General features: G+C 39.3%; 1 protein-coding gene across 1 annotated transcript; it reads right to left on the reverse strand.

Annotated features, from left to right (window-relative positions):
* Window positions 1–876: 876 nt before the first annotated feature.
* LOC141628783 (fibrillin protein 5 homolog) lies at window positions 877–12,698 on the reverse strand. Its single transcript, XM_074441878.1, has 6 exons — window positions 12,642–12,698; window positions 11,884–12,006; window positions 1,866–1,964; window positions 1,715–1,759; window positions 1,530–1,603; window positions 877–1,188 (listed from the first exon to the last, which is right to left on the reverse strand). The coding sequence occupies exons 1-6, from the start codon at window positions 12,696–12,698 to the stop codon at window positions 1,101–1,103; spliced, it is 486 nt and encodes a 161-aa protein (XP_074297979.1). The 3' UTR covers window positions 877–1,100.
* Between the last annotated feature and the right edge of the window lie 12,381 nt (window positions 12,699–25,079).

Here is a 25,079-nt window from a genome sequence, read left to right on the forward strand (position 1 = left end):
CTTTGAGAAAGGAGTTTATCATCTTTGGCCTCTCGAAGAGTGGGAATTGTATAAGTGCATGGTCATGCCCAGAGGAGGTGAAAGTCAGTCGTCTGTTGTAACAATTCAACTCAGAGATTCGAGAAAAGAGATAGAGATTTATAGGGATAACACTTCTCCTACCCTATTCTCATCTGAAGAGATAGAAGCAAAGAGATTATGGTGCCTTATAGGACATAAGTGCAAGTGGGAGACTAAAAGAGTTAGTGTGCTCATATGTGCGGAATATTGTATAACCGATTAATTCTATGTGGCTACAATGTTCTGCTAGGAGCCCCTTGTAGTCTGAGTCCTAAATGAGTTAGGATTCGGGTAGTATTAATCGGTCCTATAGGGTCATACACTAGATGAGTTTTGGGCAATTATAATTAATATAGATTAATTATTATATAGGTAATAAGAATAATAAAAGATTGTTCAATTAGACTTTCCATATCCTAGATAGTCTAGAATTCTCTTTGAGAGATATAAGGGGAGATGTTTAGAAATCAGTTTTTCTGAAAGACAAAACCGAGAAAGAAGAAAGAAATTTGCCCTTAAATTTGTACTAGCATACATACTCATATTGTGTGGATACCGGTAGAGGCGCAACACTTGGGGGCGTTATTGTGAAACGGTCTCACAGATTATATTACTATTCAAGGATCTGCGATTTGGATTTTATTATAATTCTTATTATTAGCATATTATTGAAAATCGTTACAAATACTTCACAATATGCATTATTTAGATTCCGAGTGTGTAAAATCAAATAATGCGCTTTTGTTATATAATAATATAATGTCTAATGATTGTCTATCTTTTATGAGTCTAAACTAGTTGTCCAGAATGCCCAAGTGCAAGACTCGAAACAGTTAAATACAATGCTCGAAATCTTACAAGACTGCAACATTCATACCACTCTCTAGTAATAATACTTGGATCAAATTTACATGTAGTTAAAAAAAACTTGTATCTCTTGAATATAAAATGACATGTATATGAAGGTAACTCCTTATTGCCATCCTCTTGTAGAATCTTTAAGCTTGTAGATGAAAAATAAGGTCATAACCACCTAAAAGTTAACTCTGATCTTGGTCTTTTGCCCGTTCAAGTATGAAGATGTTGCCTTTGTCATCCCTTCCTATCCTCATTTCTTCATCCACATATCTTGGATCATTCTATCAAGGACCCACCCATTCATTTCTTTCATCGTCTCAAAGGACCTCTTACAACGGGATAAGGGAGCCGACTGCCCCTATTCTTAAATAAAAAGATTGAAATGATATAGAAAGTTTACAGATGACCCATGATGAAATCAATTAATAACAAGTCATCTACATTCCATAGTAATAGAGTCCGGATTTGTAGTTTTGAGGGCTTTAAAATTTTGGATGGGGCGAATTAGAAATGCAATAGAGCAACCCAGAAAACTCGAAAATTATAACTATTAAACCCCATCTCTGCACTGATTATCCGTCAACAATCAGAATGAAAAGACAAAAGGATACGTGATATCCAACCAGCCATCCGGGTTGAAAATGCCAAGTAAAAGCTCATAGTTCTTCTCGAACAAATTCATCAACTTGAAAGTCGGACAGTCATCATGAAGCAACTAAACAAGGTCAGTCTCCTACATTCAGGCTCATCGCTATAATGCAGATTGGTACTTGGCGTCTTGGCGAGTTGATCATACCTGGTTTGGTGCGATCTTCGAGCTGTCATACTTAATGTTTACTCTCTGCACAAATTAGATTACAACAATCAACAATAATCCAATTCATATTTTGCCACCTCAGTTTATTTAGGATAATTCAGAGGAATGAGAGAAAGATAAAGAGATTTACTGATGGCGAGGAGACACTGAAAGAAGCTTGGATTGTCAGCTGACCATTTAGCAAACTCATTCCCCTTGCATTGAACTTGATTACATTAACTGCTTTGCCCTCCATTTTTACCAATATTGAAGAAAATTAAATAGATCACTTAGGACAACATATAGTCACAACTTCATAAATAACAACATTGCATCAGTGTTATAGAAACTGTGGGTCAATATCCGTATACTACCCTTCGAATTAAGGATTATAACGCAAAATATATATGTAGTTTATAGTCATAAAACGAAAAGCATGATGAAAACGACAAAGATATAGAATTAACCTTCGGTCCTAGTGCAAAAGGCAATGAGAGATCAAGTTAGATCTCCTCCTAATCGTTGCACCCAAGATGTCCGAGTAATGCCCTTGTGCTAGAGATAATCCCCTAATTGCCTTGCAATATCGAGGGGATTGTTTTGTGAGTTTGTGTTGGATGAGAGATCCGGAATTTCGGGAGGCACAATTCCCAAAACCCTAAATGTTTTTGTCAAATGAATTAGGTTAGACAAGAGGAGAGAACTCCCCTTTTGTCTATGTGTGTCTCGGCCAAACCGAGTGAGAGGAGCCCATTTGGGCTTTTCATTTTCTCTTCACTTAAACTTGCGGTCCGGTCCATAGCTTACTAAATGTATACGACGCGGTTTCATTATAAATCATTATCGGTTATCGGAAATTAAGGCATCAACTAATAATACGGGTTAGTTGAATTATTAATACATGTCCGACAAAACAAAAGATTGTATAATTATATTCAATACACATTTAATTAAATATAAAACGTTTATATTCAATTTTACGAATTAACGATTAATTCGCTTTAGCCCATGATATTTAATCCGTATTAAATATAAGATCTCAACATCATATTTTGACTAATTTATTAGTCAAATAACTCAGACTAACTGGTTAGTCAAATTTGGCATCTACATGACTGTATTTTCATACCGTCACATCACTCAAGACGTATCCTATAGGTGTGACTTTTAGGGACCAGTTGATCACCGCCATCTGTATGACAATAACGTCAAACTTATCTAGCAAGCCAACCGTTATTGATAAACGTGGATCAACTGATTATGATACAACGTATACCCTTTGATCCTTTTAGAGGTTTATAAGTCCTTGCACTAACTGTTAAGGACACCAACCCCAACAAGCTCCCACTTGTCCGTACAAGTGTATGTGCAATGACGTTATCCGCACTAACTGGAGGACACAAGCTCCAACAAACTCCCACTTGTCCGTACAAGTGTATGTGCGATAACCGATTCTCATATTCATTTAAAATTTCTCCCACTCAATGTAAAACAATTTGCAGATCCGGATCCGCAAAGGTCGTATTTTACAATCGATCTGTATCTAGAGTGGTTTCCCCGACTAGAGAGTAACTTAACTGATAAAACGAATCCGTATCCGAGCATGGCCATGCATTTCAGTTACAGCTCCTCGAGTGGCCCTGAGAAATATCGAGTACCTGATAAAGGCTGAATATTTCCTTCAACTCGAACTCCTTCCGATCTAAGCACAGTATGAAATGACCCAGAAAAAATCTACTTGGCCCCCTGTTACGGATGACCGTGAGAAAGAAACCAAAGTCACCCAAAATCCGCCTTAGTCTCAAGAGACAGTCGATAGTCAAAAGAATCGACTCTTAGGATCACCATGGAGGTCCTATCCACGACCGGGCACCGAATGTTATAAAACATTTAGGACTCCACGTCGATGTCACAATTGTGTCCTACGAGATATCCGTATAAATCGCCTCTGTGATTGGTCAGTCAACCTGTTGACTTATGGCTCGTTGAACCCACCATCAACCAACGTCACAAAATAATTGCCGAGTTATCACTCATGTGGGCAATTAAGGACTGAATAATATAATGTTTGTTCAGTTCACTTTGTGGTGTTCAAAATTGTCGTACAATTCCACATGAAAAACAAAATATATAAATATCAAAACGATGATGTCGTATAGAGTACACAAGAAAATGAATCTAATCCATAAAAGAGTACTACAACTCAGGAACACGTTTAATTCCCATGGAATTAACTTGCCCTTCATGCTTATCTTGTCGTAATGGTTTAGTGAGAGAATCTGCTAATTTAACATGTGTAGCGCCTTTTCTATCACTACTTTCTTTTGCTCCACGTAATCTCGGATTAGATGAGCTTTCCGTTGTACATGTCTAGACGCGACATAGTACTCGGACTCGATCGTAGAATCTCTTTGTAACACTTTGTTTGGAACTCTTCCACCGATCGTAGCGCCATTAAGAGTAAAAACGAATCCAGACTGAGATTTCGAGTCATCTCGATCCATAAGTTAATGCCCAATCTTTAGTCCTCCGTAGGTACTTAAGATTGTTCTTGACAGCCATCCAATGTGATTCACCTGGATGCTGTTGGAATCGACTTGTCATACTCAATGCATATGTCACGTTCGGACGTGTGCATATCATGGCATACATGATTGACCCTATAGCCGAAGCATAAGGAATCCGTGTCATGCGCTCTTTCTCTTCCAGTGTCTCTGGTGCCTGAGACTTGCTCAAATGCACCCCTGGAGCCATAGGAAGGAACCCCTTCTTGGAGTTAGTCATGCTTGAATCTCTCTAGGACCGTGTCTATGTAAGACTCCCGATCGAGAGATAACATCCGTGATCTATCTCGATAGATACGGATGCCTAGAATTCTTTGTGCCTCTCCCAGATCTTTCATCTGGAAGTGGTTTTTCAACCATACTTTCACCGAAGTTAAGAGAGGTATGTCATTCCCAATCAGGAGTATGTCGTCAACATACAATATTAAGAAGACAATCTTGCTCCCACTCGACTTGATATATAGACATGGTTCCTCGACCGATCGAGTAAATCCATTTTCTTTTATCACTTGGTCGAAGCGATGATTCCAACTCCTTGATGCTTGCTTAAGTCCATAAATGGAACGCTTAAGTTTGCATACTTTCTTAGGATGTACTGGATTGATTGAAACCTTCGGGTTGTACCATGTACAACTCTTCCTCCAAAAAAAAAAAAAAAAAAAAAAAAACGTTTAAGAAGGCGGTTTTCACGTCCATTTGCCAAATTTCATAGTCATGAAAAACGACAATCGCTAAGATAATCCGAATGGAACGCAGCATGACTACGGGTGCAAAAATCTCATCGTAGTGCAAACCTGGCACTTGGGTGAAACCTTTAGCAACTAGTCGTGCTTTGTAGATATCTTGTTGACCTTCCACAGAATGCTTTATCTTGTAAAGCCATTTGCATTGAAGGGGACGAACCTTAGCAGGTAAGTCAACAAGATCCCACACGTTGTTCTCATACATGGAGTCCATCTCGGATTGCATGGCATCAAGCCATAGCTTTGAGTCAGAACTAGTCATGACACCTTTATAGGTTGCGGGTTCACTACTCGTTAAGAGTAGAACGTCATCTATGTCATGTTCCTCGACCATACCGATGTATCTGTCCGGAGGAATAGAGACTCTTCCCGACCTCCTAGGTTCCTCTGGAATGTTAACCGCAGCTGGGATTGAAGGAATAGGTTCCTCCAATAGTTGCTCGGTACTTGGTTCTGGAACCTCCGACAGGTCGAAGGTTCTATCACTCTTTGCATTCTCGAGAAATTCCTTCTCCAAGAATGTCGCACTAGCCGCAACAAAAACACGTTGTTCGGTTGGCGAATAGAAGTAATGACCAAGGGTTCCTTTAGGATAACCTATAAAGAATGTCTTGACCGATCGCGGGCCGAGCTTATCCTCGTGTCTCCACTTGACATAAGCCTCGCAGCCCCAAACCCGTATAAAGGACAAGTTAGGGACCGTTCCCTTCCATAGTTCATATGGAGTCTTGTCAACAGCTTTAGACGGACTTCGGTTAAGTATTAGAGCGGCTGACAAAAGAGCATAACCCCATAATGAATCAGGTAAAACCGTGTGACTCATCATGGATCGAACCATATCAAGTAAGGTTCGATTTCTCCGTTCGGACACTCCATTCAATTGAGGTGTTCCAGGGTGGAGTTAACTGTAGGGCAATCCCACAGTCCTTAAGGTGTTGATCAAACTCGTGAGAAAGATACTCGCCACCACGATCTGAACGTAGTGTTTTAATCTTTCTACCTAATAGGTTCTGTACCCTATTTTGGTATTCCTTGAATTTCTCAAAGGATTCACTTTTGTGCTTCATTAAGTAAACATAGCCATATCTACTTAAATCGTCCGTGAAAGTGATGAAATACCTATAGCCTTCTCGTGCGGTGATTGACATAGGACCACATACATCCGTGTGTATGAGTCCTAATAGGTCAGCAGCGTGCATTCCAACACCTTTGAAGGAAATCCGAGTCATTTTACCGATGAGACATGATTCACACGTGCCAAATGATTGAAAATCAAAGGCCGAGATAGCTCCATGCTTGATGAGCCGTTTTTTACGCGTTTCTCATTAATGTGTCCCATACGGCAGTGCCATAGATACGTTTGATCTTTGTCACCAACCTTTAACCTTTTATTCATTACGTGTAATATATCTGTGATCTGATCTAAAACATAAATTCCATTCATGGAGACTGCCTTGCCAAAAATCATATCGTGTAATGAGAAAATGCAATTATTATTCTCTATTACAAATGAAAATTCAAGCTTGTAAAGTGCAGAAAACTGAAATAATGTTTTGGAAAGACCGGGTACATAATAGTAGTTATATTAAAATAACTCAAATCCGCTTGGTAGCTGGATCACATATGTTCCCTTTGAGATGGCAGCTACTCTTGCTCCATTCCCAACACGCAGGTCCACCTCACCCTTTACGTGGGGTTCGATGTTCCGGAGCCCCTGCACATGATTACACAGATGAGAACCACAACCAGTATCAAGTACCCAAGTTCCGTAACTTGCGTGGTTAATCTCAATCATATGAATAAAAGTAGTAGAGGAAGAAGACATACCAACAGGTTTAACACGACCTGCCTTTAAGTCCTCATGGTATAATGGACATGTACGCCTCCAATGCCCAGTCTTGTGGCAATGGTGACACTCCATGTTACCATCCTTGCTCTTTGTCGCGCCTGATGAGTTGCTCGACTCACCAGGACCACTCTTACCTGAACCTGACTTCTTGAACTTCGGTTTACCTACTGCTAGGTTTGCCTGAGCTTTGCCCTTACCCTTCCCTTTGTTGGACACAACGAGAACATCCTGTTTCAAGCTCCCACTGAACTTCATGTCCTTCTCGGTCTGTACGAGAAGGGAGTGCAGTTCATGGGGAGTCTTCTTCAAATCATTCATATAGTAATTCGCTCTAAAGAGCGCAAAACCATCGTGGAGTGAATGAAGCATGCGGTCGATCATAATGTTCTCACTGATCTTACAATCAAAGGTCTCCAGCTTCTCGACATTCTCAATCATGCTGAGAATGTGTGGGCTAACTGGTTGGCCCTTCTGGAGTCTCGCATCAAAGAAGCGAGTGGTATGCTCATAGGTCACGATTCTCGGTGCTTTCGAGAATTCCTTAGTGAGCGTGGTGAAAATCTTGTTCGCACCATGGGCTATGAAGCGTTTCTGCAAATTGGATTCCATTGCAAAAATGAGTACGTTTTTAATCGCACCCGCTTCCATACGAAATCATTAAACTTGGTGATTTCAAAGACTCTAGCCGTGGGACCTGGGTTTGCGGGAGGGGCTCTAATAAATATTTGAGCTTCCCATCGCGGCGGCGGCATTCCGTAATGCCGCCTCCCGGTCCGCGAAGTTTGATCCATCATTCTTCGATCGAGTAGACCGATTCATCCGATTCATGAAGATCCGAAGCCGGGACTCACGGTCCAATGTGGCACTTGGCATTGGGTTATCGAGAACCACCATTTGTTATTAGCGATTTTAAAATTTCGTGATCTACACTGAAAAAGAAAGAAAAACAAAAACGAAATAAGCAACTCATCGAGGTGATTTAAGTCTATTAAAATACATTTTAATCGTGTAGACTCATTGCACTTGCATAATTGATCTCCCTCAAGAATGATACAAGTGATCCCAAGACTCAATTTCTGTAAATTGATAAGCTAACTGTTTAGCTAATTCTTCCGGAAGAACTCTTGGTCGATAGATTTCCGTAAATCCTATCTATAGTCCACCATAGTCACAGGATCGTACGAGTGACCATAGTGTTGAGATAAAATAGGTCAATCAGTTCCAACTTACCCGACGTAGAAGGGGTCATAGTATGCCTACCGACGAAGAAGGGACTCATTGGAGTTTGACCTATAAAGACCGTTCTCAATTTTTATTTATACGAGGAAGATCCCATCAACTTAATTATAATTCATTTTTAGTGAACGAATAACTAGCGTCTGCGTGAATGAATCAATTTAGGTGATGGCTTAAAATCGTGTGACATGAGAATGTCAATGAAAACTAACTCGTGACCTCTATATGTGTCAGTTTTCATGCAATAATTAGGTGGTTTGGTTTTAGGCGGAATATGATGCATGTTATCGTTACGAAAAATAAATAAATGAATGCGATACGTAAATAAAATTCCTAGTGTGGCCTATCCTAGTAAAGAAAAACATAAAACAACTTTGGAATCCACTGTTGGACCCGAGAAGCTTGTCTTGATGTTCCATCTTGATCCATGTAGCGGGAGTGAGCATCCGGTCTCCAACTTTAGTCTTCTCAAAAATTACAATTTAAAATTTACAAATATAAACCTATTTACATTCTAAATAAAAACTGTAATTAAAAGAAATAAAATGGAGATACGAGATCTCAAAATACAACCAAGACCGTGTTCCATCATTACGGTAACACGTTCTACTAAGGCCACACTAAGTTACAACCGTTTGCAAAATAATTAAATACGTAATTAAAAGGCATTCAAAAACATCCAAAATTAACAATAACGATAAATAAAATGCATCAACTAAAAAAAATTATTCGTGACATAATTCCGTAATTATGTTTAATTTTTATCCAAACCACCAAAGATAATTAAAATTACATGACAAAACCGCTTCAGTCAAGTTAATTTTAATCCGAGATAATCCGTTACAATAAATCATGTTAATGTAACTTTATTTTACGTGGGTGAACCGTTTCACTAATCAAGCGAGAGCATAAAAAAAACGTTTTATGCATTAGAAAGGCCGAAAAAAAAACAAAGAAATTTTTTTTTTTTTTTTTTTCTGTACTGTACGTGAACAGTACCAGGGGCTAAAAAAAATTTTTTTTTTTTTTTTTTTTAGCGAAAATGCCGAGAGCCTTTAAGGCCAAAAACAAAATTTACACGGCTCAAAACGTGAGCAACTAAAGATCAAAACAAAACGGTTTGATTAAAACACAATTGCAATTTACTCTAATCCGGATTAAAATAAAAAAAAACAATTGACATGTTCTTCACATTTTGTTGTAATTATCGATTAAAACAACAAATCGCTAAGAACAACACGAAAACAAGAGATGAATTCGTCACAAAACAACCGTGTAAACTGGACACGGTTCCCAATGCACAAAACAGGCCGTGACATATAGAAATGTCGAGACCAACATGCCACACGGTTTTATCAAAGTTTTATACAAAAATTATCGATTTGATAAATACCAATTGCGATATCACCTAATCCGTATAGAAATGAAATAGCAATTGATAGATCTTTAACACATTATATTGAATATCGATTACAAAATAATATGCAAAGATCAAATCGACAACAAGAACATAACATGGCACGAAAAACAAACAGCCGTGCAAAAAAAATTGGAAAAACCGTGAAGAAAAAAAAAGGTTCCAGCCGTGTGGAAATTGCTCCAAAAAAAAATTATCGATCCATGTAAACAAGACACGGATCCCAAGACACAAAACCAACAAAAAAAACGCAGCAAAAAAAATTTTTTGCCGAGCCAAAAAACAGTTTGTGCCGAGACAAAATTTAACCAAAATTCATCGTTTCAACAATCGTTTGATGAAAAACACATATAAAAAATTGCGTGGCCTCGCTCTGATACCACTTGTGGGTCAATATCCGTATACTACCCTTCGAATTAAGGATTATAACGCAAAATATATATGTAGTTTATAGTCATAAAACGAAAAGCATGATGAAAACGACAAAGATATAGAATTAACCTTCGGTCCTAGTGCAAAAGGCAATGAGAGATCAAGTTAGATCTCCTCCTAATCGTTGCACCCAAGATGTCCGAGTAATGCCCTTGTGCTAGAGATAATCCCCTAATTGCCTTGCAATATCGAGGGGATTGTTTTGTGAGTTTGTGTTGGATGAGAGATCCGGAATTTCGGGAGGCACAATTCCCAAAACCCTAAATGTTTTTGTCAAATGAATTAGGTTAGACAAGAGGAGAGAACTCCCCTTTTGTCTATGTGTGTCTCGGCCAAACCGAGTGAGAGGAGCCCATTTGGGCTTTTCATTTTCTCTTCACTTAAACTTGCGGTCCGGTCCATAGCTTACTAAATGTATACGACGCGGTTTCATTATAAATCATTATCGGTTATCGGAAATTAAGGCATCAACTAATAATACGGGTTAGTTGAATTATTAATACATGTCCGACAAAACAGTATTGTATAATTATATTCAATACACATTTAATTAAATATAAAACGTTTATATTCAATTTTACGAATTAACTGATTAATTCGCCTTTAGCCCATGATATTTAATCCGTATTAAATATAAGATCTCAACATCATATTTTGACTAATTTATTAGTCAAATAACTCAGACTAACTGGTTAGTCAAATTTGGCATCTACATGATTTGTATTTTCATACCGTCACATTACTCAAGACGTATCCTATAGGTGTGACTTTTAGGGGCCAGGTTGATCACCGCCATCAGTATGACAATAACGTCAAACTTATCTAGCAAGCCAACCGTTATTGATAAACGTGGATCAACTGATTATGATACAACGTATACCCTTTGATCCTTTTAGAGGTTTATAAGTCCTTGCACTAACTGTTAAGGACACCAACCCCAACAGAAACAACATATAGTCACAACTTAGAAGATTTAAGCAGTAATGGGGATATGCTAAGCGAATGATATACTAAACTCTAAGCGCTTTCTATATTATGAAGTAGCAATACGCCGATATCATGAGCCCCTTAATCTAAATGACTGGGGATAAATGGTAAGCTCGTTTTTTCTTAGGAAAGTAGTAATGTACAATGATGGACCCGTAAACTTTATTCGAAGTGTTTTAACAATTTTTTAAAGAGTAATTCTTGCAAAAGACTGATATATTGTGTACAACTCACAAGTACTGTATATGTTAAACACCTCATCTAATAATGGTAATAAATGACGTGTTTAGCATATAAAAGGATGGTTGTACACGGTACCTAAAAATGTAGGGATATTCTCTCGTATATCCCTTCATTTTCTAAACTGTATCCTTCATTTTTCAAAAAAAAAAATTGACCGACAATAATTCTCTGTTACGAGTTTAGAAAACGGTAATTTTCTTTTTCAAACCAATTATCTCGTCAAGGCCTTGAATTTAAAAATAAAAAATTCACCGCTTTTTGAACTCGGAGCCGGTACTTAGGTTGGTCAAAGCGTTTTTAACGAATAAACTTTGACCGTCCATAATTCCAGACTACAAGTTGAGACGTCGGTGAATTTTTTTTTCAAACTGAAGACCTCTTCAAGACGGTCAATTTGAAAGAAAAAAAAAGTTAATCGTATTCTGAACTTGTAGCCAAGAGTTATTGACGGTCAAAGTTTTTTTTGCAAGAAAAAAAGGGTACATCATAGAAAATGAAAAAGTTAAGGGACACACGAGAGAATATCCAAAAATGTACACTACATTGACGAAAGATTGGCATAATTATATGCTAAAAATTTGAACTTGTCAATGTCACGACTCACGAGACCCGTGCCATGTAATGTGCTTCGGCGATGGCAATGTAGTATGGAGTATGATATATCATGATGAGACTCTAAAACAAGAAGCGAGCCATACCTCAGAAGCATCAATGATCTGTAAAAAGTCCCCTAAATTGATAAAATCTCTCAATCCAAGCTTAGTTCTCTTTGAACCCAATATAGTAATTGTACTGTATATAAGTTTCCAGCATCCACTGACCTTCCAATATAGACAAAAGTAAACAAAACGGTAAAAAAGACAACTAATAACTCAAATTACCAAAAATAATTAGTTACCGTTGGTCTCCCTTAAACGTTCATATTTAGGGCTTGCTTGAAATGAGAGTAATTATTAAGGGAGTGATGAGAGTTAAAATAAGAAGAAATAGGAGGAGATTGGTGCTTTGTGGTGGTTGTAGAGGGTGGAAAGAGGAGGTGAGGGAGTACCTACATATAGAGGTAATTCATTACTTGAGGGGTGAGGGGAGAAGTAGGGAACAATTACTCCCTTAATAGAGGGAATATTACACTATATTTCCCTATTTCTATCTACAACCCTCATCCCTTCCCTCCATTTTTTAGTTCATTTGAGCTCTATTATTCCCTTAATTCTAAATTAGGGTTGTCATTTTCACATACGTATTTTACTCTTTCACATACGTTTTTTACGATTTTACCCTTATCATTTTTTCACATTTTCCTCACCCAAAACCAAAAATTTCTCACCCACTGGCCAACCCTCCCTCTGGCGTATTTTCGTATTGTAAACGTAAAGTGAAGCATTATGTTCCTCCGTTTGCAACCGGATGAATCAATCACACGAATCATGAGAAACTTCAACTAAAGCATTATTACCTGCCTTCTTAGGTTAGGGCCTACTGCATTGGCATTGGTCCTACATTTCTTCTTCATTCAATGCTCGAGAACAACGAGAGAAAAGTCACCGTTGGTTAAAGTAGAAAAAATCTCTCATCTCAGTGTATCAGTAGCTGACAAGGGCAGGAATGCTGCGGTAGCGCTGACTCGACCTATGTACTCCCGATCCTTTCCTTCCTAACCCAACCCAAGGAACAAGTGGAGTCTACGAGAAGCTACTTAAGATGTTAGCAAAGATACTTACTAGAATAGTTACGGCAGAGAAGAACTCACAGACATAACATACATAAAGGAAGCAGCTTAAGCTGGTGAGCATGAGAAAGATTAGGGTTCGAAGCGGAAACAGTCTCTCTGTTGACTTACTTTTATTGACTTGCTTTTATTACAGTCTAAAACTAAAAGGATAAGAATTAAATCTTATTTAATTCATATTATAAGAATAATTGAAAGAATTAAATGTTATTTAATATATTTATTTATTTCTTATTGTATATTAAATTTTGCGATCGAGGACGACTGACTGGGGTCTGCATCCGAGTCTGAGGCTTCCTTTCTTTCTTTCTTGAGAGAGCGATTCCCACCTTTTTGGCTTCGATTAATTAAAAGGAGCTGGCTGTTCATGTCACATTGTATGATCGGGGTGAAGCACGCGAAACCAAGCGTACTTCTCGAGCTTCAGCGCTAGCTAAAGTCTAAGGAAAGGGTGCTCATAAGCCTAACTCAAAGGCAAAGGAAGAGCTCGTTGCCTTAAGGATTTCTTTCATGTATGATCAAACCCCGCTTTTGAGGCCAACCTTTCTTCTTTAAGCGCAAGAATTTCTGTTCCAGTTCCTGATTAATTGGTAACCTGGTGTAATACCCCGTATTTTATATAATATAATTAATTAAACGGATATTATTATATATAATTATTATATATATTATTTTACTAATTATGTCGGGATAATAGTTGAGTCGAGTTAATTGTTTAGTCGTGTTGATATCGTAAAAGCGAGTTGTTGCATAAGTTATTTGAGACGGGTTTATATGGTATTCGAGACGTGAGCTAAACCAGTTACCCTCGACCCATTTGGGTTTACCCAATATCATGTTTAACCCAATTAACCCAACACCCAACATCATGTTCTAACCTAAGTTTTAACCTAATGTTTTTACCCTAGCAATACACGACACACACCTCACCCGCCTCCCTCCTTCATCAGCTTCGACCTCAACCTGCACGCAAAACGAGAGGGAGAGAGAGAGAGAGTGGGTGTCGACGGCGCAGCAAGGAAGACCTTAGGGTGGTTGTCATCGACCATAGACGACCCTGGTGGTCATTGTGGCGGCGGGAAAAAGGTAAGAGACAACCTTCTCCATTGTTTCATATTTACGTCGGGTTTTGGATGCGGTTGTGTGTCTTAGACAGGCGTTGGTGGTGGTGGTTGACGGGATATAGGAGTAGTGTGGTGAGTGGCGAGTAGCTTGGTGGTTGTTGGGGTGGTTGTAGGTGATTAGGGTGGCGAAACAAAGGGCGGTATCGATGGAGGGGGCAAAACGGGTTTTGGTTACGGTTTCAGGCGGGTTTTAGACGGCTAGGTTTGGGGTGGCACCACCGTGGACTCGGGGGAGGTCGAAATGGTGGTGCCACGGTGTTTAGGTTCGTGGGCTGACGGCGAGTTGGATGGTGGTTATGTGGCAGGGGGTGGTTCTTTGGTTGCGGTGGTGGTAGGAGATAAACAGGGGTGTTTGGTGGGGCTTGGCGGTGAACCGGGCGGATGCCGGCCCTGTTCGACTCGCCGGCGACGATCCCAGCCGTGGTGGTTGTTGGTGGTGGGGTCGAAGTGGGGAGCAGTGTCCGTGGTTGTCGCGGTGGGATAGGTGGCGCGTGAGGAGTGTGGGTGCGTGTGAAGGGGTAGGGTTGATGACGGGTCGTTTTGTTTTCGAAACGGGTTTTTCCATGAGTTTGATCGTTATAATTCGTTATTTGGTCTTATTCATAATTTATTTAAATTAGTTCCCGAGTTATTTAAAATAATTAGAGGCGGGTTTTGAGTCGGGTTTGTTAAAAGAGAAAAGTTACTATTTCGGGAAAGTTTCTATTTTGGGAAATTATATATTTAGTAATTAATAATAATAAATATTATAATGGTTTTAGGTGACGGACTCGTGAAGGGTCGATAATCAAATTCATTGCCTTATTTACCGCTTAATCGCTTAGTTGGATTCGCTGGCACTTTGAGGTAGGGGAAACACACTTGACTCCTTACCGTATTATTGAATTGAGTTGACTTGTTTGTGTTGCATATGACCAAGCTGAGATCGTTGACTTGTTCGTGGTTGTGATTGATGTTATATTTCATGTAATGAGGTGGGGTTGATCGAATCTGTTAGTGTTGAGTATGTTATTCCAATCTTTTGATAGCTGGCATGATTTCATTCATTAATATACACATTGTGTTGCATTATTATTGTTGAGCATTTCATATGCATTGGAGTTGGAGGATGGTGTAGGAGTGACGATGTTGAGTTACGATGTGGATTGTGATAAGGCCCAGGCGGGTTCTCGCAGACTTGCCCTGGTGTCCTCAACGAAATGCGATCGGCTACGGTCGATATATATATAGTCTACCGGGGATCGGTATGGTTGGGTTGTCCGGGTTATGAGATATGAGAAATGAGATATGAGATATGAGTTGAGATGGAGATGGAGGTGACGGAGGATCATGCATATCATATTTTGTTGTTCAATTGTTTTCCCTACTCGGTTTTGGTGACCCCGTATTCGTGTACGCGCTGTGATGATCCAATTATTGGGGAGCGATTGATTTCGTATTTCGAGACCGATGGGAGCCGGCCGAAGAGAGTTTGGATGACGGACTTAGTGCCTAGCCCACCTTAGTCTTATTAGTAGCTTTATCAGACTGTATCTTTTGGTCATATTTTTGGAGACTTTGTTTTATTCCAGTTGTAATCTCACTATAAACATTTTTTAATAAAGTACTGTGTTTCTTTCCTTTGTATCTACTACCTCGGGTTTCCGAGATGGTAACACCGTCATTTATCTGAGGAGTCCTAGTTCAGGCCCTTAAATAAATGGGGGTGTTACAAAGTGGTATCAGAGCGAACGATCCTCAGGCCTAAACCAATGAACCCAATGAACGTAGGATGTGTCCAAGTAAAATGAACCCCTGGGAATAAACTGATAGGAGCTCACAGTGCGGTTAAGAAGGCGCCCTTAATACGTGCTCTTTTGCCCTCTCGCCAAACCGTGCAACCCAAGAGAAAATGAGTGAATGGGGTAGTTAGAAGGAAAACCTTGGATATAAGCGAGTTGATGTATACCTTGAGACCCATATGTTCTACCCATTCGGCCGGACAACGTTACAGTAAGTGTTTTGTATAAATGATGACGTGACCATATGATGTCGTGGAGATGAGAATAAATTTTCGTGTCAGTTTAATAATCAATGAAGTGTTGGATTGTGGTAATCGTGAGCGTGAAAATAATTGCGAATTGATAATATTTATCTGGATGGATGTGAATGACGTGTTGATAGTGCTATTATGTCTAGTGATATACGGTTATGTGATCCCGAAGCCATGCTAGTATAGTATTGTGATAGTAATTAGAAACTCTATTGACTTACTTGTTTCTAGTCGTAACAATCGTGATTAGATGTAAGGGGTAGGTCGGGATGCGAAGGGACTTCTATGGGATAGATGTTTATGTAAATACAAAAGTGTGAGATTTAAGTTAGGATGAGTTAGTATCGATAGTATGGTGGTAAGAGCTTGGAACATGGAAAATGAATGATTTAGTGTTGAAATCCGTTTTGTTTGATTCTTACTCTGTAATTGATCTTGCTGTCATTTCTTTTCTGTTAATTTCCTATGGATGAAAATTTTATGAGAGATAGCCTCGTGAGTTAGTGTTCATTTGGTGTTGGTTTCATGCTTATAGGATATACGGATTAGGAGTAATAAATGTTTTAGTGGGCTGTGGTCGGAAAGTTCCTGTGCAGTGATGTTTTGACCAACGATTTTGTAAAAATCCCCATTTAATTTGTGTAAATGATTTTTGCATAATTCCAACTCCATCGACTAGAGGTTTCGCATATGTTTTCAAATTGATAAGCCACGAAAATTCTTGATGTCTCTATATTAAATGGTAAGCTTTGCAAACTGACCCAAGTTTCGGACCAATTGCTGTCACATACTTGTTTGGACCAACTGAGTTGTAAAATTCTTTAAAAATAGAATTCTTGAACTTTCGACCTCTTTCTTTTATCACGAACTATTAACTCTCTGTATGTTATGAAAAGTAATGTAACTCAAGTTCTCGTTGAACGGCTGTTTATTCGTGATTTTTGAAAGTTACAACGTGAATCATGACTTGTAAAATGTGCGTTCTATATTAAGTTTTCATATAGTTGATTGATTAATTCATGAGTCTTAGTAATGTGAAATTATAATGTTTTATATGATGATAGTAGCACGCATGTTCAGTAGTTATATACCTTAACAAGTGATAAAATTTAAAACTTAGTGATAACATTGTTGGCACGATTGCATGAATAAAATTTGGATAGCTTAATTGATTCCTAATCGAGGGTGGAATGTTTATACGAGCCCAATTGTTTGCATACTTTGTATACATTTGGCATGGTGTAATGTCTCCGGGTGTGCATCTTATTTGCATAGTGGTCGGGTATATATATAAATATAGAACTATATTGTCATATCTTGGTAAGTTGATGGTGTTAAAAGTTAATTGATCGTTCTAATATACACGCATGAATAATTATAATAATTGTGTCTAAATGTTCACACGTGTAGGGTGTCATCTGAGTTTCAATGTCTTCTATGCGAATTTGTGTGCCTCTAGTTATACTTAGTACTTTCATTGCAATAAAGTATTTCATTGAACCTAAACCTATAACATGATAATAAACAAAGTTGTCATTTCTTATTGAATATGTTCGTTATTACAATGTCGAATATGCTAAAGTGATTCTTGCAATTGTATGGGTGTGATATAAAGGAAACTGTTTGATATAACACGACAATTGGCATATTTATATTCTCGAGTCGTTACTACCAATTATATTAAAATAAAGATTGTGATGATAACTATGTTGACAATTATAATAGGATAACCCTATATGCATTGGTTTTAATGATAGTCGTTATAGTTGCATTTAATTGAGCCTACGAGTTGCCTAATTATTTAAGTCGTGCAAATCAGAGAAGTTGTCCAAGTTGCTAATCTTTTATCATAGCTAGAATTCTACAAAGTATATGATGGCAAATGTATGTTTAAACCCTTTATGCGATATCGTTTGTTTTACTTCGAAATGAGTTGTACTAAGTTCTTTGGACACAAATTGAACGATATGGTTGCTAAAATGTCAAACACATGTGTGATATGGAATCAATGTTGTTGTTGTCGTCAGGGATCATATGTTGTTACTTTTATTAGCGAGTATGTTTCAGAATTTATATCAAACAAATTGGCTAATTCGTGTTGTATGTCTGATGAGTCAAAAGATTTTGATTACGTGTTAGGTTTTCTATGGTTTCAAGGTGTTAAGTAGTGCTTATGTACCGTATGTTTTAATACTCCTGGTGATTTATTAGTGGAAGGGCGGGTCAATTGTCCGTAATTGGTAATGGTTTTGACTTGGGAGAGGAATTTGGTGGAGTCAATGTTAGATTGTATCTTTGGTTTACGTGTATTCTTGCGGTTGATATTCCTAAAGTGGTTGTTCCCTGGTAGATAATGCGAACTATGATGATCTTGAGTTGACCAAAACCCCGGTATTACAACATTACCCCGAAAACTTGTTATATAGCTTTCGCACACTTAAACCTCGAGGATGAATCCTTTGTCTTAACACCCTTGTGTCTTAATTTGTTAACTTTCCATTTTGTAGGATGGATCCCTACAATGTACACCCGCAAGACTGTTACATGTCACTTGACGATGACTTTAATGAGCATTGTGAGAAACTTTGTCTTTGTCATGGACAAGTATGGCCATAATGGGCACCCCAGTACTTAACTAATACTCAGTTAAGAGCGTATACCCTTATCGATTCTATCCCTGACTCTGGCATACTAAAGGACAGCAAACGCTTTTATATGAGGGAGTTGACCACCCATTGCATGAGGCTATTCCGTGACCCCACCATCATCGGCGGGGGCCGATACCCGCCCGAGCATACCCTTGACTTTATAGCGGTGACCCGAGATATGAATTTTACGCTAATGTATCCGATGCCGAAAGCACGACGGAACCACCCATGCCGGACTTCGGGAAGAGGTGAACCAGAAAAGGGAATGACATAGAAGTCACCAGAAACAGAGGAAGCGCGACCTAAGGACCGTTAGGTTAGGGCTAGTAACACCATGATCGGTCTGTTGTGAAACCGTGTAAACCTTTGGTTCCTTCTTGTTGTTCTTTTAGTTCGATGTTGTGTTTTAAGTCAAGCATGAACTAAGTAATAAGTGATACTTGTTGACAATCAGTTAATTTCATAATAAAACCTTGTTTTCAACTTTAATGTTACTGCGCAATCTTTTGGTCATGTGTTCTTTTCTGATTACATGTTGTTGACAGTGTTTTGTTACATTGGAATATGAAAGTTGAGAAGAGGTTACGAGGACGTAACCATGTTTTTAGTTGGGTAGGATTGTAAAATCTTAAGGTTTATGTTCCACTTGTGTATAGATTGTGGTGTTGATCAAGTTGTAGATCGTAGTTTGTTCAAGCTGATGTTTCGCTGATGTTTCGTTGCGTGGTACCCATACAAATGAGTTCTCTATGTTGTGTAATTAAACTGCTGCTGTTATGGCGCTCCGATAGTTGCACGAGTTCATGAGTGGTGATAGATTTGCATGAAGTAAGTTCTGGGACGTAACTTTCTTTTTAGGAGGGTAGAATGTAACATACCGTTTCACCCGCTTAAGTTCATGAGTTCTGGTACTAGGAAATCTGTTTTGGTAACCACGGTGGTACTTGGAGGTTTGGTAGATGAGCGAACTTCGGGACGAAGTTCATTTTAAGGGGGGAAGACTGTAATACCCCGTATTTTATATAATATAATTAATTAAACGGATATTATTATATATAATTATTATATATATTATTTTACTAATTATGTCGGGATAATAGTTGAGTCGAGTTAATTGTTTAGTCGTGTTGATATCGTAAAAGCGAGTTGTTGCATAAGTTATTTGAGACGGGTTTATATGGTATTCGAGACGTGAGCTAAACCAGTTACCCTCGACCCATTTGGGTATACCCAATATCATGTTTAACCCAATTAACCCAACACCCAACATCATGTTCTAACCTAAGTTTTAACCTAATGTTTTTACCCTAGCAATACACAACACACACCTCACCCGCCTCCCTCCTTCATCAGCTTCGACCTCAACCTGCACGCAAAACGAGAGGGAGAGAGAGAGAGAGTGGGTGTCGACGGCGCAGCAAGGAAAACCTTAGGGTGGTTGTCATCGACCATAGACGACCCTGGTGGCTGTTGTGGCGGCAGGAAAAAGGTAAGAGACAACCTTCTCCATTGTTTCATATTTACGTCGGGTTTTGGATGCGGTTGTGTGTCTTAGACAGGCGTTGGTGGTGGTGGTTGACGGGATATAGGAGTAGTGTGGTGAGTGGCGAGTAGCTTGGTGGTTGTTGGGGTGGTTGTAGGTGATTAGGGTGGCGAAAACAAAGCGATATCGATGGAGGGGGCAAAACGGGTTTGGTTACGGTTTCAAAGGGTTTTAGACGGCTAGGTTTGGGGTGGCACCACCGTGGACTCGGGGGAGGTCGAAATGGTGGTGCCACGGTGTTTAGGTTCGTGGGCTGACGGCGAGTTGGATGGTGGTTATGTGGCAGGGGGTGGTTGCTGGTTGCGGTGGTGGTAGGAGATAAACAGGGGGTGTTTGGTGGGGCTTGGCGGTGAACCAGGCCAGATGCCAGCCCTGGTTCGACTCGCCGGCGGCAGTCGACCAGGCTGGTGGTGGTTGTTGGTGGTGGGGTCGAAGTGGGGAGCAGGTCTGGTGGTTGTCGCGGTGGGATAGGTGGCGCGTGAGGAGTGTGGGTGCGTGTGAAGGGGGTAGGGTTGATGACGGGTCGTTTTGTTTTCAAACGGGTTTTTCCATGAGTTTGATCGTTATAATTCGTTATTTGGTCTTATTCATAATTTATTTAAATTATTTCCCGAGTTATTTAAAATAATTAGAGGCGGGTTTTGAGTCGGGTTTGTTAAAAGAGAAAAGTTACTATTTCAGGAAAGTTTCTATTTTGGGAAATTCTATATTTAGTAGTTAATAATAATAAATATTATAATGGTTTTAGGTGACGGACTCGTGAAGGGTCGATAATCAAATTCATTGCCTTATTTCTCGACCGCTTAATCGCTTAGTTGGATTCGCGGGCACTTTGAGGTAGGGGAAACACACTTGACTCCTTACCGTATTATTGAATTGAGTTGACTTGTTTGTGTTGCATATGACCAAGCTGAGATCGTTGACTTGTTCGTGGTTGTGATTGATGTTATGTTTCATGTAATGAGGTGGGGTTGACTGAACTGTTAGTGTTGAGTATGTTATTCCAATCTTTTGATAGGCGGCATGATTTCATTCATTAATATACACATTGTGTTGCATTATTATTGTTGAGCATTTCATATGCATTGGAGTTGGAGGATGGTGTAGGAGTGACGATGTTGAGTTACGATGTGGATTGTGATAAGGCCCAGGCGGGTTCTGCAGACTTGCCCTGGTGTCCTGCTCAACCGCGAGCCGCGGATCGGCTACGGTCGATATATATAGTCTACCGGGGATCGGTATGGCTGGGTTGTCCGGGTTATATGAGATATGAGAAATGAGATATGAGATATGAGTTGAGATGGAGATGGAGGTGACGGAGGATCATGCATATCATATTTTGTTGTTCAATTGTTTTCCCTACTCGCCTTCGCGGTGACCACCCTGTGTATTCGTGTACGCCCGTGATGATCCAATTATTGGGAGCGATTGACGGTATTTCGAGACCGATGGGAGCTGGCTGGGAAGAGAGTTTGGATGACGGACTTAGTGCCTAGCCCACCTTAGTCTTATTAGTAGCTTTATCGATCGTGTATCTTTTGGTCATATTTTTGGAGACTTTGTTTTATTCCAGTTGTAATCTCACTATAAACATTTTTTAATAAAGTACTGTGTTTCTTTCCTTTGTATCTACTACCTCGGGTTTCCCGAGATGGTAACACCGTCATTTATCTGAGGAGTCCTAGTTCAGGCCCTTAAATAAATGGGGGTGTTACACCTGGTCCCACTTCTACTTCTACCTAAGGAAGAAAGGGAATCGCGCATAAGAGTTATCTTAGTCTAACAAAAGACCTCTTCCGCCTAAAATCCTATATAAGACAATTTAGGGAATCAAGAAAAAGAACAAAATACGCCGCTGAGTTAGATTCATTGGGCTATGGGGACTCTTTCCCAACATGCCGTCCAAACACAGGCTAAACTCCTTCCCGATATAAGGCTTGACGCATTCGCATTAAAGTCAAACGACGTCACAGCTCCTGTATTCTGTATTCAAAGCTTCAAAGACCTGGACCTGGGTCCTTTCTAGTTTATTTCATTTGAACACGAGACTTCCCATTTGAAAGAATTCTTCCAACTGCCTGTTCACCCCTTCTTTCTGGTACAGGAAAGATTATCCCCAAAAGTAGTCCAGTCCCCAGCATCGTTCATTTTAATTTGAAAGAAAGAGAAATCTCCTCCCGCTCCGATCCTACGAAAGAATGCCTTTGACATGAAGCAAGCTCCCCTATAACAACATGATGAAGTGGCTTGACCAGGCTCATCTTCAGCCGGGTCTCAATTTGAAGCTCTTCGGAGAGTCGTGGGAAAGCCTGACTCTATAGTATAGGGACGCGCCTCAGAAGGTCTTTCTATTAGAGAGAAGAAGTTGTCTTTCTATTAGAGAGAAGAAGTTGTCAAGTCAACAACTAGTGAGACAGACTCAGACGTAGAGTTTGGTGAATTAAAATGTTAAAGATGGGCTTCCAATTGATTATTCTTTTCCCGATGATCACTTACTAGCGGTGACTAAAGGAGAGGCACCTTGGTATGCCGATCATGTCAACTATTTGGTTTCCGGTATCATTTTATTAGCCTTATCTTATTAGGGGTACAACTCTCACCAAAACAAAATGACATGACATTAGACAAGACTTTTGAGAGGACCATTGCCTATACAAGTCTTGTGGTGATGGGGTGATAAGGAGATGCATATCCAATGAAGAAATGAATCCTATAATATCTCATTGCCATGATATGCCGATTGCCGAATTCGCTCAAAGAAAACCGCCGCAAGGGTGCTTCAATGCGGGTTCTATTGGCCCACCTTATTTCGTGATGTTGCTCTTTATGTGAAGGGATGTGATAAGTGCCAACGAAGTGGCAACATCTCTAGGAAGCATGAGATGCCGATGAATTATATACTTGAGGTGGAGGTCTTTGACGTGAAAAGACCCGAGCATTTTTCTGAAGGCCGGACAATGCTGTTTTTTCCTAAAGTTCTGGAGCGAGTGGAGTTCCGGAACGAAGCACTTGGCATTGGTTTCCCGCCTCACTCTACTTTCAGAGAGAAAAATCATTTCACGAGGTAAAAAAGTCTTCCTCGGGAACAGAATGAGGTTGAGGATGAGTTCTTTTATTCCAGAACGTGGAATAGGATGTTACCACTGTATGAGAAACTTCTTACCTCTGCGATTATAGTACCCTCATTTTATGAGGTAAACTCCTAGTCCTTTTATGGCAGCATGCGCATCAAGATCTTCGTCCCCCGTGTAACCACCAGCATGCGTGTGTGCCACTCTCCCTCGATCGGGCCTATGATTCCCTGCTTTAGGATCAGCACGTAACAAAAGGTATGGGTTTCCTGTCTCACTCTACCGTTGGATAGACCAATCATTTCATGAGGTAAACTGGTACTCCTTTTATTCCAGAGTGTTTGTCAGGGTGGGTTCTGTTCGAACGAAAGAAAAGGAAGAAAATCCTCCTGCACAACTGCTCAAGAAAGAAAGAAAGACTATGAATGGCCCTATGATTCCCTGCCCTAAGATCGACACGTAACGAATGGCAGGAGCCCCACCTGTCTCACTGCCTGAGAAAGGAAGAAAAGCACAGAAAGAACAAGCGGATCGTATTTCCCTCGTTTGGGGCGATACTTACCTCCTTTCACTCGCTGCACCTGTTTCAACCAATGCCGAATATTTCAAACTAGTTTTACATAATTTGTGAAAAATTCAATCGACGATCTTTCTCACGAAAAAAGAGATAAAAGCCGTGATTTTCCGTGTCTTTCACATGGGAGTGCTCTGTCCCAAAAGTTGGTACAAATCCACACAAAAATGAAACTCCGTATCTTACGTAATTAATTAAAAAATGTGAAAAAATCGCTTTTATACCGAAAATCGCGGGTTTATTAAAAATTTTTAATTTTTAATCTCATTTTATTAAAGAAAATCAGGTTATGTCCGAAAATCACCGGTTTGATTTAAAAATTATTTTTTATTTTAATTTTCTTAGTGAAAATCGTCGAATGACGCAAATTCACGGGTTTATTAAAAAATTTCGTGGGAAATTGAATTAATTCAATTTTATGCCTAGAGTTTTCATTTTTTAAGTATAAAGTTTTAACTGTAAATATTATTAACATGATTTAGCCTCTGTTTGGTAATCAGCAGATTGATATTAGCAGAAACAGATTGGTCAAGCAGATTATAAATGACAGATTGGATTAACAAGTTTGACTAGTATATTTCAATTAGTAGATTTAGTAGCACAGTGTTTGGTAATTAGCAGGTTTTGGTTAATAGATTGTTGTATCTATGTGTAGATTGTTGACGGATTCATATTTCCTAACCTACTAATGTGAATATGCTGGGTAGAGCAGCATATTGAAAAACAGTAGATTGAGCTTCAATCTACTCTTTCAATATGTCATTTATCAAACACTCAAAATAGTAGATTGGTGAGTCAAACATGCCAAAAGCCTTGAATATGCTGAAAATTTCTCGATCCGCCATTTACCAAACACCCCCTTAGTACTGGCAACAATGAACACTGCTCTAAGATCTCATTTTTATCAATGCTGAAGTGTCATAGGCCAAAGTTGATTGATTTGTTTTCTTTGTTAGCCGGTGAATTAGGGTGAGTTGCTTTATTTTAAACACAAATTCTCATTTGTGACGGTCACTATCCGTCACAAGGGAGAGACGGGTCAAATAGTACCACTTTTTAAGCAAATGGGTCGGATATAAATGCAAGTGGCTTGTTTGTTTATTGTTTATAGGGTGTATAGGGTTTGTAGGGAGTACATGTCGTCAGTCCTCTTTCCTCCTTTTTAATTTTTTT

The sequence above is a fragment of the Silene latifolia genome, chromosome Y (genome assembly GCF_048544455.1).
Source record: "Silene latifolia isolate original U9 population chromosome Y, ASM4854445v1, whole genome shotgun sequence".
In the NCBI taxonomy this organism is placed as follows: Eukaryota; Viridiplantae; Streptophyta; class Magnoliopsida; order Caryophyllales; family Caryophyllaceae; genus Silene; species Silene latifolia.